The sequence below is a fragment of the Hesperophylax consimilis genome, chromosome 4, assembly GCF_061612785.1.
Source record: "Hesperophylax consimilis isolate HC1 chromosome 4, BYU_Hcon_1.0, whole genome shotgun sequence".
Lineage (NCBI taxonomy): Eukaryota > Metazoa > Arthropoda > Insecta > Trichoptera > Limnephilidae > Hesperophylax > Hesperophylax consimilis.
Genome location: NC_142839.1, coordinates 4,582,862 through 4,599,156, shown reverse-complemented (window position 1 = coordinate 4,599,156; position 16,295 = coordinate 4,582,862). Strand labels below are relative to the sequence as shown.

The 16,295-nt window shown below is 35.2% G+C and overlaps 1 protein-coding gene across 2 annotated transcripts; it reads right to left on the bottom strand.

Annotated features, from left to right (window-relative positions):
* Window positions 1-11,745: 11,745 nt before the first annotated feature.
* On the bottom strand, window positions 11,746-14,031 carry LOC149424065 (uncharacterized). Of its 2 annotated transcripts, none has more exons than XM_089631147.1 (5): window positions 13,704-14,031; window positions 13,357-13,558; window positions 13,187-13,273; window positions 12,936-13,010; window positions 11,746-12,126 (listed from the first exon to the last, which is right to left on the bottom strand). In XM_089631147.1, the coding sequence occupies exons 1-5, from the start codon at window positions 13,872-13,874 to the stop codon at window positions 11,762-11,764; spliced, it is 900 nt and encodes a 299-aa protein (XP_089487273.1). In that variant the 5' UTR covers window positions 13,875-14,031; the 3' UTR covers window positions 11,746-11,761. The 2 variants fall into 2 exon arrangements, with proteins under 2 accessions (XP_089487273.1, XP_089487274.1); XM_089631148.1 differs by having other exon boundaries at window positions 13,187-13,267.
* Window positions 14,032-16,295: the final 2,264 nt, after the last annotated feature.

Sequence of the window (16,295 nt, the reverse complement as noted above, 5' to 3'; positions counted from 1 at the left end):
TGTTAATGATGTCATCAGTGTGTTGGATAAAGTTTAATTTAACATCCAGTGTTACCCCAAGGTCCCTGATATATTTTACTTCATTGATGTGTGTGCCGTTTATTGTGTATACAAAAGATATTTTATTTTTATTACGTGTAAATGTTAATTTATTGCATTTTGCGATGTTAATGACAAGTTTGTTTAATTCGCAATAGACAAAGAGACGATTGAGGTTAAAATGAAGGCTTGAAAATAATTTATATGAATAATGTTTCAACTTCTAAGTCATTCAATCATAATTTTAATTTTTTTACATAATACATCTTATATTTATATATATTTTTTAAAAAAGGCATACATTCCCGGGTTCCGAATAACCGGACTATATTTGAAAATGGCTTGTTACCACCACAGTAAGTGGAAAATTTTTCTTGTGTCGTAATGCATGACTAAGCTAGTCGAGGAATTGAACTCACGACGCCCGTGTGGGATCCAAGTGCGATGCCAACTCAGCCACTGAATGGTCAATAAACGTGTAAATATAAATTTTATCTGGAATCAAAATTATACAATAAAATCTTCCAGACATAAAAATGAATGCCTAAAACTGCCCATATCGATCCTACATGGTTAATTGGACTTTGAGTAGTGTCGGAAAATTCTTAAATATAGTTACAATTATATGAGCATATTGATAACACACTTAGAGCCTTACTAATATAAACATGGTGAAAATTTTAACCAATTGATAAACAACTGCGTAAGTGAAAAACTTACTAATAGAAATTACTTTAACCGTGTTTGGTTTACCTGGCACTTCCCTACCATCATTCCCATCTCCTTCCCCTCCCTTCTTGGGGATGCCATGGTCTCACTGGTTCCATATGGTCCAAACATTTTTTCTTGGTGAAAGATGTTATAAAAAAAATATCTGCAAAAATTTTCTCTTTGAAAAATGTATATTTAAAAATTGATGGATTTTTCCTTTCAAAGTTGAAAAAAAACAAGATATATTTTTACTCCAAATGTCTTAAAATTGTAGAATATATATAATAATAATAATAAGCCTTTTATTCTGAACTTCTGTTAGGTACATTAATATTAGAAATATTTTGTTTGTTATAATATATCCCGAAGCTCAGTTTGCCTCTTGGCATAGGCCTCCTCTAACAATTTCCATTGGGACCTGTCACGAGCTACTCTTCTCCATTGATGTCCAGCCGTGAGTTTTAGGTCGTCTTCCCATCTCATGTGTTGACGTCCTCTACTTCTCTTGCCATCTCTGGGATACCAGTCAGTGACATTTTTACACCATTTCTCTTGTGGGTCTCGGATCATATGACCTGTCCATCTCCATTTTTGTTGGTCTATTCGGGTTACTATATCGGCAACATTAGTTATCTCCCTTATTTTGCTACATCTCACTCTGTCCTGTTTTCTTATTCCTGTCAAACTTCTCTCCATGGCTCTCTGGCAGCGTTCCAACTTTTCTCTGTGGCGTTTGGTGAGTGCCCAAGTTTCGCATCCATAGGTGATGACTGGAATTATACACGTGTTGAAGACTTTCCTTTTTATTTGCATACTTAGTTCCTTGGATTTCAAGACTTCTTTCAAAGACCAGTATTTCTTCCATCCATTTGCTACTCTTCGCTCGATTTCTTTAGTGGTTTGATCTTTGTGTGATATTATTTGCCCAAGATAGATGTACTCTGACACATATTCGAGTGGTTGGTTGTCAATTTTTATAGTTACTGGATCAGAGTTTGTAAGCAATTTTGTTTTGTCTTTGTTCATGCATAAGCCGACTTTCACACTTTCCTCGTTTAGTGATTCTATCATTTTATTTAGGTGCGTTGGGTTTTCCTCGAATAGGACTATATCGTCTGCAAATCTTAGGTGGTTCAGTTTTGCACCTTGCACGTTGATACCATATTTTTCCCAATCTAGTTTGCGGAAGATACTTTCTAGAGCAGCCGAGAACAATTTTGGTGATAGAGGGTCTCCCTGTCTTACTCCTCTCTTGATCTTGAACTTTTTCCCCAAGGTTTCTAGTTGGATCCTCGCTTCGCAATTCAGGTATATGTTTTTTAAAATATTGATGTATATTAAAGGTATCCCCTGCTGTTTAAGACTATCCCATAAAGCTGTTTTGAAGAAATATTTAAATAAAAAAATGAAAAAATTGTAGAATATACGAAATTTAAAAAAAACATTCTTTTATTCAGGGAATTTGCAAGACATTTTTCACTCAATTATTTATCTCATTTGTACAGTTAAAAAAATATATTATTTAAATTTATTTAATTAGTAAAGTCTTTATTCGACGTGTAACTAAAACGCCGTTCAATTATTGGGAAGAATTTCTTTATTAGTTAGGCTGTTAGTAGATAGCTTGAAGAAAAACAATCATTACAAAAATAAAATACACAACGCATAATTGGATCGTTTGTATTCATGGAAAATAATAACACTTGTACACATTTTAAACACTTTCAGTTATCATACAATATTATTATGTTATTTTTTTATTTGTAATTGGGTGTACGTAATATAATAATAATTGAAAATATCACACCATTGAAAAACAAAAACAAATCTAAAACACAACTAGAATATTACAATCAGTTAAAAATTCGCAATGAGAATAATTTATTAAGCCGTTCGCATATTTCACGCAGTACAAATTTTATAACAATAGAGAATAAAACAAGCAATCAATTACAAACAGTAGAAAATCATTAAGATGAGAAGAGTATGACTACTAGTCGCGTAGTACAAAATAAACCTTGATTAAAGAAACACGAATTTGTTTAGATTCGCTCGCCGATTGTTGGTTTACGACCCCCGATTTAACACATCACTTTATTTAGCATTGAGGGTATTAAAGTATTAAATCAAATTATATTACTGCAAGTAAAACACTTGAATATATATATTGGGGTATCTCAATAGAACCGTCTTTCAATTAAATACCCTAAGTCTTATGACACGAAGGTCTAAAACACTGCGCAATAAAGTTGGATGATGACTTGTTTTGAATACTTATCTGAATGACAAAGCCTTGTTTTCACATCAACCCGATAATCAATCTAATGCATTAACACACGGATGTAAGAAGAATGGATGACTCTTGTGAATCATTATTTTTTTTATAATTTTTTTTTTTAATAAGTCAATCATATAGTTGAGTCTGGCCATGTAAAGAGTCAGAATAATAGAAGAGTATGTATGAGACGATGTATGAATGTGAATGAGGCAAGGAGTGTGTGCCAAGACCGAGTCGTTTGGCGGTCCGTCCTTTCTGCCTACACTGCTGGTTAGTTGGTTAGTTAGTTAGTTTATATGTACAAAGATTACTTATTATTATTTTAAAAAGAAAAAACTTAGAGTGATATGTACTGTCAATGACTAATTATATATTAGTGGCCTGGTATATCAGTTAAATTTAAGCTAGGCTTAATTGGAGTGTCGAGCTTAGCCCGACATAAAGCATAATATAAATTGTAAGCCTAGATATCACCAATATTTAACGTACTTTCCATGATTTTAATGGAGGAATTTGCTTCTCTTTTCTTAGTAAAACCAAACTACTGTCTACGTGAGTGATATTATTCGTAACTCGGGAAAGTTTTGCTTTCTTTAAAAAAAAATAATTCAAAATAAATAAATTATAAAAAGCATTTGTTTTGCTGGACTCTTCATGACGAACAAATAACCGTTGAAAAACACTGTCCTATCGTTGAAAGTTTTAAAACTCCGCGTCGTATTAGGGAATATTAATAGGTAGGACTTATGATATTTCATTACAAGAAATTTACATATTTTGAGGAAGCTTTTCCTGCTATAAGGCACAATCGGTGCTGTGTTTGGTTTGCAAGCATCAAGCGTCAAATAATTCTTGTTGAGCGATATCCTTCGGGCGATATCTCCGAGCATTAACAATTTTAGCGACGCGGTATAACCCATTGAAGATTGAATACTTGCCAAGCGAGTTTGACCTCAGTTGTTATCACGTAAATTAAACAATTAGAGTCACTATTGCATTATAAGATTAATGAGGAATTTGAATGCACAGACGCTGAAATACTCAATTACCGCATATAATTGGTTTCTGCTTCATAAATAATATAATAGAGGGGAATAAATAAATAATAAATGCGTATAGTTGCAAGATGTAAATACATAACACACAACATAGAATGACAAAAATTGTAAGTAAAATAATCAGTATTAAATCCACTCGAAATGGTTTTCAGTTTATTGGATTTTCATAGATATAACTTGTAGATGAGACATAAAATGCATTACAATATTAAAGTAAATAATGATATCACAAATTAACCTTAAAAGAGAAAGGACACACAAAATAGTACCTATGTTTTATTGTGTTTTTGATCAGTTTAGTATTTCCTAGTTTAAGTTTTTAGCCTGTCGTCTCATGGGTCGGTAAGCATAAGCAATCGCATGAACCAAATGATGTAAGACCCTGCGCAGAAAAGTTACACACTGAACTGCGCTGCAGATTGTTACCTTACTATAGTGAACGTAATTTTCTGCGCTGGGTCGTACAGAACTCGGTTTATGTCGATTGCTTACCGACCCGTGGGACGACGGGTTCAGTGACATACTGACATTTGTGAAGCAAAATTTTTTCAATGCTGTAAGAATATATCGCATTTTTTATAGTGTCATTAATATTTGATTGTCCTTTAATACTTTTATTACTATATTGTAATGCGGTCCTTTTCGAATGACACTTTTGAAGTGGTTTTTTTTCTAAGCTCCCACAGAAGGCTTTCAGGAAAATAACTTCCATTAATTTATGGCCTATGTCATCTTTGGGGATGCTGTGTAGTGCGAAGAAAACAGGTGTGAGGGATTGGTAGGAATCTGGAATTCAGTGGGTGTGGTGTATGTGTGTAAGGGGGACAGCATGAGAGCGAGACAGCGAGTACGAGACGTATATAAGAGATCGTATGAGCGGGAATGAGTCTCTCAGTCCAGAACCGTGATAGTCTTCTTACGAATAAATATTATAATACAAGCATTGTTATTATTGAGTATGTAGAGTTAACATACGTCACAGTGGCGCAGCACGGTAGTTCGTAAATTATTAAAAGTTTACGGAGAATCAGATGATTCAAGAAGATTATTCGAATTTTTGGTGATCACAGTATAGTCTGGCGCTTTTGGGCGTTGGATCGCTAAATTTTGAAGGAAGAAGAAGAATAATAAAAGGCTATCAAATTGGAGAATTCACACGCAGCCGAGGCGAGCACGCAGATCGGGCCGGGCAAATTGCGCGGTAAAAACGCAATTTTACACGTGTGTGGGAGCCGACATTGCAACATTTTGTCGAGAGTACACCGTTACACGGGGTACGCAGAAGATCCAGGATCAAGATCGGCATCAAGGGTGAATTGGCCGGAATCCGGGACCGGGGTTCTGTCGCTACAGCGGGAAGGAAGACCTTGGAAGGTGATCGTGTCCGCAGCTGAAGGGAGACGGAGCCAGAAAAGGGTGCTGAGACGTTGGTGATTCACAGGCTCAGGGCAGGGGCTCGGAGCATAACCTCTGGAAGGGCTGAGATACGTATATTTTATTCAACTTGTTTCAGTTCTTCTCCCAATGGAGGCGATTTGTAAGAATTTGGGGACGTTCTGTTACAGAACGGGAGACTGGTCATTGTTCAGGGAACGATTGGATCAGGCCCTCATTTTAAATGATGATAAGTTGTTGTCACCAGAACGCAAAAGAGCATTTTTGCTGAGTTGCCTCACGGAAGAAACTTTCTCTCTATTATGTGATTTATGTTTTCCAAAAAAGGTTTCTGTTTGTTCTTTTGAAGATTTATGTAAATTATTTGATTCACATTGCAAACCAGTTAAAAATATTTTTGAGTCTCGTGAATTATTTTATAAATGTAAACAGTTTCCTAGCGAATCCGTTAAAGATTACGCGGCTAGATTGAGAGGGTTAAGTTTATCTTGTAATTTTGAGCTGAGATTGGAACCATGTTTAAAGGACATATTCGTTATTGGGATTTTTAATGAAAAATTGAAACACAAGCTATTCGTAGAGGCAATCGATACTTCTTTTACGGATTGCATTAATCTAGCGGCGACGTGGGAACATGTTGTGGCTTTTAAAAAAGTAAATCCGAATTTAAATGTTGTTCATAAGGAAAGCGAGTATTTCCATAAATCCAGGAATAAAAATTCAATGCGGAGTAAATCACCGGTTAATGGTACGTTAAAAACTTGTTTTTTGTGTGGAAAAAAAAATCATTTGCAAAGAGATTGCTGGAAAAAAATTTTGTGTAATCATTGTAACAAATCGGGTCATCCTAGTAATTTGTGTAAATACAATAAAAATTATGTAGGTACTAAAAATAAACGGTTGAATTCGGTGTTCGTGGTTAATAATAATGTGGGGCCGGAACCCACATATATAGATTTGTTAATTGGTAACATAATATTGCCGGCGTTGGTAGATACGGGGGCTGCGATTAACGCGATACCATATGAAGTGTATTTAAGATATTTTGTTTCTTACGATTTAGAAAAGTATAATGTTCATTTGTCAGGGTATGACGGAACGCAGTTAAATGTTTTAGGTAAAGTGAATTTAGAGGTGTCATTTTTAGGTAAAAGTGCGAAAATACAGTTCGTAATAATTAAAAATGGTAATTCTACAATAGTTGGTAGAGATTTTTTACAAGTTTTCGGTATCGGATTAAGTGGAATAAATTCTGTAAAATTCAGTGAGATTAATTGTGATAATCATCTTGTTTTTCGTGAAAGTTTAAAGAAGAAATATGCTCATGTTTTTTCAGAAAAATCGGGTAGGCTTAAAAATTATGAGGCAAACATTGAAGTTAATTCGGACTTTAGGCCAAAGTTTGTAAATCCGAGGCCATTACCTTTTAGTTTACGTGAGAAAGTAGAGATAGAGTTACAGAGAATGTTGCATGAAGACATTATTGAAAAGGTAGAAATAAGCGATATTGCAAGCCCGATTGTTGTTGTAAAAAAGAAAGACGCTTCAATTAGGATTTGTACTGATTTCAAAACAACATTGAATCCTATGTTAGCGAAGTTGAAATACCCACTACCTCGTATTGACGATTTAATTTCATCTCTGAATGGTGCAAAATATTTTGCTAAGATAGACTTACGAAATGCATTTGGACAAATTTCATTGAACGAAAAGTCTAGAAAATTATGTGTGATTAGTACGCATATAGGTTTATTTGCTTATAAAGTATTGCCTTTTGGCTTAAGCACGAGTCCGGCCATCTTTATGCAAGTCATTACGGCGATAGTTGGTGGACTTAGGAACGTTCGTGTATTTTTAGATGATCTACTTTTATTTGGGAATTCTAAAGAGGAATTATTTTCTATTTGTGAAGCAGTACTTAGCAAGCTAAGTGATTGCGGATTAACTATTAATGAAAATAAGTGTTCTTTTCTAGAAACAGAGATAGAATATTTAGGTTATAGAATTTCGCAGAAAGGAGTTATGCCTTTAGAAAATAAAATATATGCTATTACCCAAATGAGTGTACCGAAAAATGTTTCGGAACTTAGAAGTTTGCTGGGAGTTATTTCCTACTATAGGTCTTTTATACAGAATGTGTCAGGTATTTTGTCTCCTTTATACCAATTGTTGAAAAAAGGGACAACGCCCATGCTACACCGAATGAAGAGTCAAGAACATACATAATTACATATAAATTGGAAATTAAATACATAATGGAAATAATTAAATATATTTGGCTTATATAAATTTGTAAAAATAAAAAGATGTAATTATGATTTAAGTGTGGGGGTGTGGTGTATGTGTGTAAGGGGGACAGCATGAGAGCGAGACAGCGAGTACGAGACGTATATAAGAGATCGTATGAGCGGGAATGAGTCTCTCAGTCCAGAACCGTGATAGTCTTCTTACGAATAAATATTATAATACAAGCATTGTTATTATTGAGTATGTAGAGTTAACATACGTCACAGTGGGCCAAGGAATGACGAACGTTTGCACCAATTTCTCCCACAGCGGTGCTGGATTCTTCAGATTCAGGATTCTATCGACCCATCACCATGGGTTAATATAATCCTTATAGACAGGTCAAAGGATCTTCTTCTAAATCTTAAAAAACCTTAAAAATATTTTGGAATTTTCACTTTTAAATTCTTACAAAACATGGAAGATTGCTATATCTTCCACGTGTTTTTTTTAATAAGCAATTTATATTTTCGAACAGTTGCATTAGGTGTGTGTGCAGATTTTTGAATGACAATGATTATTGCAATTAAATATTACCCAGACGGCCGTATTAGGATATCAATACAGCGTTTTTGCACTTCGTCAACATATGAGGTGCTTCATCTCGGGGTTTCTCATACGTTACAAGCTGCAGAAAGTTTTCAGTTTCTGAAAAAGTCTTGTGGTATCTAAACATATTTTTTTAATGTTTCTGGTTTTCACCCTTCAAGGGTGTTTCTAGGCCATTATTTCCAATTATGGAGAAAGAAAGGGTGAATTTATATATTAATTTTATTTAAATGGGCAAATTTCAAATTACACGGAAGATTGGATTCAAGTTCAGACTTAGAAGAGATGAGATGTTAAATGAAGAGAAAGAGACAACCAAAAAACATGTGACACAATCGGGTGAGTCAAGCACTTGAATTTTATAAAGGTGAGAAAGAACGGAACAATGTCATATTCTCATTAAAATAATACTGTTTTGGAAAAACGGAGGAATTGTTGAAACCCCTGTTTTGATGGGATAATCCTTTGTATTGAGGCATGGCAGGCTTTCTTCGATTGACTAGCAATGTGCCAATACTCACAAAAACATTGCGGGATCTATCTTAGAGGATGTAGTTGTAATAGAACACTGAAAACATGTAACTAATCATATGGGAAATACTAATAAATTTCAAAAAATATATAACTTCGCATTGTTATTTGAGTTTAACGTCTGTTGATTTTGAAAAAAAAAGTTATTTATCCTGATAAATACACTAAATGAAAAATGTGGACATTAGAAGGAATTAGAAAATTGAAAATGAAATATTGTTCTTTATTTCAGGTAACTATCAAGTAACAAATTTTCGTGTAAAATGCCAATCTCAAATCGATGCCAAATTGGAAATTGAAATATAAGAACATGCATGAAAATAATTTCCTGATCTTACGAGAATTCTGAGAGTAAAGCCAGTTCACTTTTTGTCCACATAAATATCGGTAACTAAAGGTCAACAAAGGTTAAATATTTGACAGATGACTTTACATATACTACAGCATTATAAGTAAGTACCTACAGGTTAAAAAAAACCACACCGTTGTTAGAAGAATAAAAATATATATTTTAAAATTGAATTGGGAGTGTTTATTTTTCCCATTATGTCCCTAATTTGCTTTGAAAAAGATATCTATCTTCAGATCAAATACATGTTTTAAACTTGGACAGCATTTCATATTAGTTTTTTTTATTGGTGCCCTTTTTTACTCATTTAAAGTACGCTCTAGCGTGTTTAAATCGCACTTTATGGAACGCGCGTTTTTTAAAGTTACCATGGCAACATCAACAAATCAACAAAATGTGAAGTCTACCCGTATTCAGAGTCGATCCTTTAGTTCAAGAAACCTTCCTTTCCTTTAAAAAACACCGTTTTATATTCAGAGACACGCCTAAAGTCGGTGTGACGTCACTTAGTAAGGAAGCTACCTTTCTCAAGATTTCAAAAAATTTTGTATTCAGAGACGTCACTATGGAAGTCTCTACGACACTGCGCACGCGCATACTTGCTTACTTTGACTTTTAGCTGTCAAAACTCGAGGTTGGTGGGTAGGGTACCTTTGCCTTGCTAAGTCGGTGATTTGTTCCCAGTTGTTGCGGTTGTTGCTGTTGAAAACATAAAACAATGGAGATGCAGATTATGGAAATGGAGATCATGGAAATGGATAACGAGTTTTTGGATTACATCGTTGATCCATACAATACACGTGACGACGTTGGCACGGACAATATGGGCAGCGTGCGGCGTTATTTACGCGATTTTGAAAATCCCGTGGAGTTTTACAGTGACCGGCAATTTAAGGATCGTTATCGGTTGGAGAAAACAACTGTAATGCATATATTAATTCCTCTATTATTTCCGAATTACGCTTTAGTTAATAATAGAGGCTTGCCCATACCTCCTGTTATTCAGGTAGCTATCGCGCTGCGATTCTACGCTACTGGTAATTATCAGGTAAATGCGTCTTTTTTACTAGATATCTATTGTCAAATTATGTTCTACTTTTGTGAAACGAAAATATTACATTTTGTGATGCTGAAACTTGTTATTTACATTATGTCTGTACTGATTTGAAATCGACAAAGAATGAAAGAATGCATATATTATTTAATGAAAACATGATGTCAACCTAAAATTAACCAGATGCCCTTAGATGTACAAAATATCTAGATGGAGTGTTCATCTTGTATTATTTTCAATGTTCATTAACTACCTACATATTTTTATATGATTCCAGATTGTTGCGGGAGATCTACACAAACTGAGCCAACCAACCTCCAGCAGAGTAGTGCAAAAGATTTCCTCCAGATTGGCGCAACGGATAACTGAATTTATTCATTTTCCTCAACGGCCCCAGGACTACGCTGAAAATCGGAAACTCTTCTATTCAAGAGCCCAATTTCCAGGAGTCGTCGGATGTATTGACTGTACACACATTGCCATCAAGAGCCCAAGCCGAACAATAGGGGAATCTTTTCGCAACAGGAAAGGATGGTTCTCCTTGAATGTGCAAGCTGTGTCAGGTCCACGTTTGGAATTTTTGGACATAGTTGCCAGGTGGCCTGGTTCTACCCACGATTCCAGGATATTTCAAAACAGCGCGTGCCGCCTAAAGTTTGAGGAGAAAAGGATTACAGGCATTCTTCTCGGGGACAGCGGATATGGTCAGACAAATTATATGTTCACACCAGTATTAAATCCTGCAAATGAAGGGCAAGAAAAATATAATAAGGCGCAAATTTCCACACGGAATGTAGTCGAAAGATTATTTGGTGTATGGAAGAGGAGATTTCCTTGTCTGAGGAGGAAATTAGAAAATAAACTAAGTAATACTACAAACATTATCGTTGCGTGTGCCATTTTGCATAATTTATGTATATCGTCAAACGACCAGCATTTTGGGCGGTTTGAGGGTATAAATATACCTGTCAATTCGGTGGTGCAGTCTGCTTCAGGCAGAACGATAAGAGATGCATTTATCCAAAGACATTTTACGTGATGTGTAATGAACTGTGAAAGGACACCATATATGTAATGAATAGTGACGTCAGTAATTGTGCCGTGTAATGAACTGTGAAAGGACACCATATCTAATGTATAATAATTGTGCTGTGTAATTAACTGTGAAAGGACACCATATATAATGTATAGTAATTGTGCTGTGTATTGAACTGTGAAAGGACACCATATCTAATGTTATGACTAATGAAGTCATATTTTTTAATGCATAGTAATTGTGCTGTGTAATGTCATGCTGTGAAAGGACACCTTATCTAATGTAATGAGTAGTGAAGTCATATTTTTTATAATATGTTATAATTATGCTGTGTATTGAATTATGAAAGAGCACAAGGGTTTATCTTAAATATATACCTATGTATGTATTAATAATGTCCATTATCAAAAAAATTGAAACAGAATGGAAAATAAATAAAACATTTATTGGAGATTAATATATTTTTTATTCATATTTATTTATTGGCGAGCTCTTTTTCCAATTCTGCCTTCGCTCTTCTTATTTGTAGTTCTATAAGTTCGTTCTGCAGACGAGCTCCTTTCGACTGCTCCCGAGCAGTCTCGATCTGCTCCCGGGCAATCTGCTGGGCAGTCTCCCTCTGCTCCCGGGCAGTCTCGATCTGCTCCCGGGCAATCTCCTGGGCAGTCTCCCTCTGCTTCCGGGCAGTCTCCTTCTGCTCCCGGGCAGTCTCTCTCTGCTCCCGGGCAGTCTCCATCCTTACTACGTGCATTTCTTCATCGTACTTTGTTAGATTGGTGCTTCTGAGGCAACGCACTTGGCCCTCGTCCCGAACCACCTGCCCACTAGATGGTATCAAGTCTGAAACAACACAAAATTACAAGCTGATTAGTGAAACAACACAAAATTGCAAGCTGATTAGTCATCAATGTAAATAACAGGTTTATTTGTGTAAATAACACTCTGTGCCCCATGACATAGTGCACAGTCGGGAAACACGCCAAACACGCGCCCAACATATTTATTTATTTACACAGTAAAGTAAGTAAGTGTAAAGTAAATATAAAGTGCAAACTATAAATTACAAGTAAAAATTAAAATTTAAAGTAAGAAAAAAAACAGTAAAAATGTAGAAATATAAATTATCTCTAAAAGGTACCCACAAAGATTTAAATATAAAAAGTAAGAAATCCTGTATTATGTCATCCGATTTGATAAATTTTTCAAGTACCTATGATTTCTAGTACATTAAATAGTTTTGGAGTGCAGTACTGGTAGGCATATTATGTTTACATGATGTATTATCGTGGTACCTACTAGCAAACAAATTAAGTTTAATGCATCTTTTGTATGAGGCCAGATTACCGACGAAGTGATCGATATTAGCATATTCATTGCATGTACACGGATGACATTTGTCATCAACAGCTCGGCTGTGGAACGATTTGCTGGCCTCTGTTTTTCCTCCCTCCTACAACATTGGTCTCTTCAAGACCCATTTTCACTCCTTCCTCAAAAACATTCCCCACACAGCATCTTCAACAGGGCCCCTCTTTCTTTATGGTGGAAAACGAGAGGTTAAAGTAAAGCTCTCCGAACTCCGAGCATTATTTGAACCTTTGTACGAAAATGCAAGTAATCACAGCAAATAGAGAGGTAAATATAGTCACCTTTCTTGGCTATAATGCGACGTGTCTTCGTCTTGAGCTGGGGCGTTGAACTTTCCTCCGGTGTTTTTGTTATATCTGAAAATTAAAAACACTTTTGCAATATTTCTATCTCGAAAATTATTTAAGATTTAGCATGACAACTGATAAAATTATGTAATAAGTTCCTACAGAGAAATGCGAACACTACCATCTAACAACAAATCACATTTTGAATTGATAAGAATCAATTATATTATCAAAAATTGACTTACCAAACACCGGCACTTCCGTCGACTGGTCAGTCCATGGCATGCTGAATAAAGCAGACGTGCTGGTGCTGGGCACAGCGGTATCTGAAACTTAAACAATACTTTATAAGAAATAAGGTCAAAGTTAAATAAACAAGTAGCCAAAATATTTCACATAACTTTCTTAAACTAACCGCGATCGCTGTCGTTGCTAAAGCTCAGTTCAACGTTGGTGGCCAAGTCCAGCACGCTGTCAACGGGATGATGCTCATCAGAGACAGTTGGCGACAGCCTGCCCCCTCCCGTCTTCATCCTGCTCCTCTTTTCCTCGCAGAGCTCCATCTTCCTTTTTGACTTAATGTTGTCCCAGCATTTCTTAAGCTGCGCTTGGGTCCGCTAAGAAGGAATTCAATAATACAGTATTATAATAGTATTACGGAATCGGAACAATAGAAGAGTATGTATATGAATGAAAAAAGAGTATCCCTGTGGGGAAACGGCGTGATGGCTAGTTAGTATTTCAATTACAAAAGATACAAACCTTTTGATTGCCGGCGATTGAGTTGAAATCATCTGTCAACTTGGCCCACGCATTTTTCTTCTCGCCAAGTTGCAGATGATTAGTCGAAATGCTGGCAACGGCAGGATATGTGTTTATTAAATCTAATAAACATTGCCTTTCACTCGGCGTGATTATAATACGAGAATTCATTGTTTAAAAAGGAAACTTTCGAGACACTCAACTGAAGATGTAACAGAGACTTTTGACAGGCCGATGTTATTTACTTATTTACGACAGACGCTTGAACTAAATCCATAGACAACAGCATAGATAAACACACAGATTGTCCCAAAACGGGGCATGTTGTTTCCGTAGAAGCAGGACATCGACATGTTTCGGATGACGTCACACCTTTCTTTCGGCGTAGACAAAAGGTCTCTACCTGAGGAAAGGAAGCTCAAAGTGTGGACTCTGTATAGAAGCGTTAAAGGTAAGGACGGTTCTTACCTTTGCTTAGGTAAGGCTGACACTTGACTTAGACAACTTTAAGGATCGACTCTGAATACGGGTGTTAAATCTTATGCGACAGATTGCAAATTAATGTTTGTGTTTTTCATTTCCATGACAACAAGATATTGTGATGTCACATCACGAATTCATTAATAGTTCTTATTTCCAATTTTTTAATAATAATATCAATATTTATGTTTTCAAAGTGTACCAATAAAAAAAAATAGCGGAAAGTATTCGTGGATAACTGGTCTTTAAAACCCTTGCTTTATTTCGAGCACTCGGCTACGCCGTCGTGCTCGAAAAATCGCGCGTGTTTTAAAGACCTGTTTATCCACTTATACTTTAATATACTATTTTGAGTATAACTTACCATCTTTCAACATAAAAAACGTCAAAATCTCATGCGACGTGCATAGTAATTTAAGTAATGAAATCACCGGTAAAACATAATATAACGAATTTTCATTAAATTTAAAAAAATTGAATAAATAACACCAGGTTGTAAAAACTGACAATAGTTTCATTTTATTCGAAAAATTGTGAAAAAAAAACAATAAGACATGGGACATAACTTTTCTACGTTTCAGCATTTTTAAACAAGTTGTGAGGTAAGTATATCATATGGCACTTAATCATTTTAATAAAAAAAATGTTTACATGGTACGTGTGGAATGAATCTTGTATTGTGTTATTTACATTTCTGTTTTTCAGGAAATTTATCAATTTTAATAATACTAATTGGAAAAGTTGAACAGCGTAGTTTTGGTGAAAAATCACCCTAAGGGCGGTGCGAAAATATAACTTTTAAGGCTCTATCTAACTACATTATATGTACAAACAGATATAGAAACATACTTACCTGGCAATTCGATTCAGACAAACATATTTTATTATAAATCTTGAGCTTGGAGAGAAAACTGCATATAGCACGATTTTTGCAGTCGCTATTTTATTCTTAATTTCTATTATATTTTACTGTATAAGAGAGAAACTAATGTACAAAAAAATTTTCTAGTGGAATTAACTTTTTTTCCTTCCACTTCTAAAAGCAGAGCAAGTCACTTCTCAGTCCTTCAACAATTCCTATTCAAAAATCACGTCCATCGGTCCCTACGCGAAAGAAGGACAAATAAACAAACAAAGAAATACACTTTCGCATATACATTTACAATATTAGTTGGGATTTATATTTCATTTTTTAATTTAAATTTTAGAACAAGAGAAAGTTTACTTTCATAAAATAACATTATACTTAGTAAATACATTTTACTTAGTTTTATACAGAAAACATTCTGAACATAAGTAGAATACACAGTCAATAAAAAGTACATTTACAAAATAACATCAAAATATTCAAATCAATTAATACAGAAGAATACTTTTTCAGAAGGGAAATACCAATCTCATTACCTGGCTTTATTTTTTTTGTACAGCTCTAATTTGACCACTATTTCAATATTAAATGGCTAGTTAGGTACCTCATTCCAATGAACTCGGTGATATTAAATACATCCTTTAGAGAAATGCCGCTGATACCGACATTGATGTAATGTGATAAATTACAATGATTTATTTCATACTTTTAAGCAGCTCAAAGCATTCGCCAGGCCACCCAAGTCCAATCTTCGATTCGATCGTATGGTGTTTCCATAACATTTAATGTGAGATTTCATAATATTATATATGAGCTGAATGATAGATAAATCCTAGTATCTCCAACTCCACGATAAGTGGAGCTTTTGTCGTAAATGAGAAAATTATTAAGTCATTTGTCACTAGAACTCACGTTTTTCATTGCTTTTGGCAAAATAAGAGATTGAACTATATATATTTTACTTAAGCTCCACGCAGGAGGCAATGAGGAAAATATTTCCTCTCAGGGCCTTTGTCATCTTTGGAGATGCTGTGTGGAGGATCTTTTTAGGGAAGGAAGGAAGGAAAAGGGCATGAGGGATGGGTAGGAATTTGGGAGTTAGTATGTCCAGGAGTGATTAATTCATCCCTCCCACTGTGGAGCAAGGCGAGTCCTGCTGGAGAGTTCAAAAGGTCTCCCTTGACCAGTCTCTCACCGTCTGACCTGTCAAACAGTTGGTGGGCAGCCGAATCCGCCACCAAGAC

Coding starts and splice junctions, on each gene's coding strand:
- LOC149424065 (XM_089631147.1), bottom strand. CDS start 13,874: ATGAATTCTCGTATTATAATCACGCCGAGTGAAAGGCAATGTTTATTA. Junction 13,559..13,703: donor CAATCGCCGGCAATCAAAAG/GTTTGTATCTTT, acceptor ATTCCTTCTTAG/CGGACCCAAGCGCAGCTTAA. Junction 13,011..13,186: donor GACGGAAGTGCCGGTGTTTG/GTAAGTCAATTT, acceptor TTTAATTTTCAG/ATATAACAAAAACACCGGAG.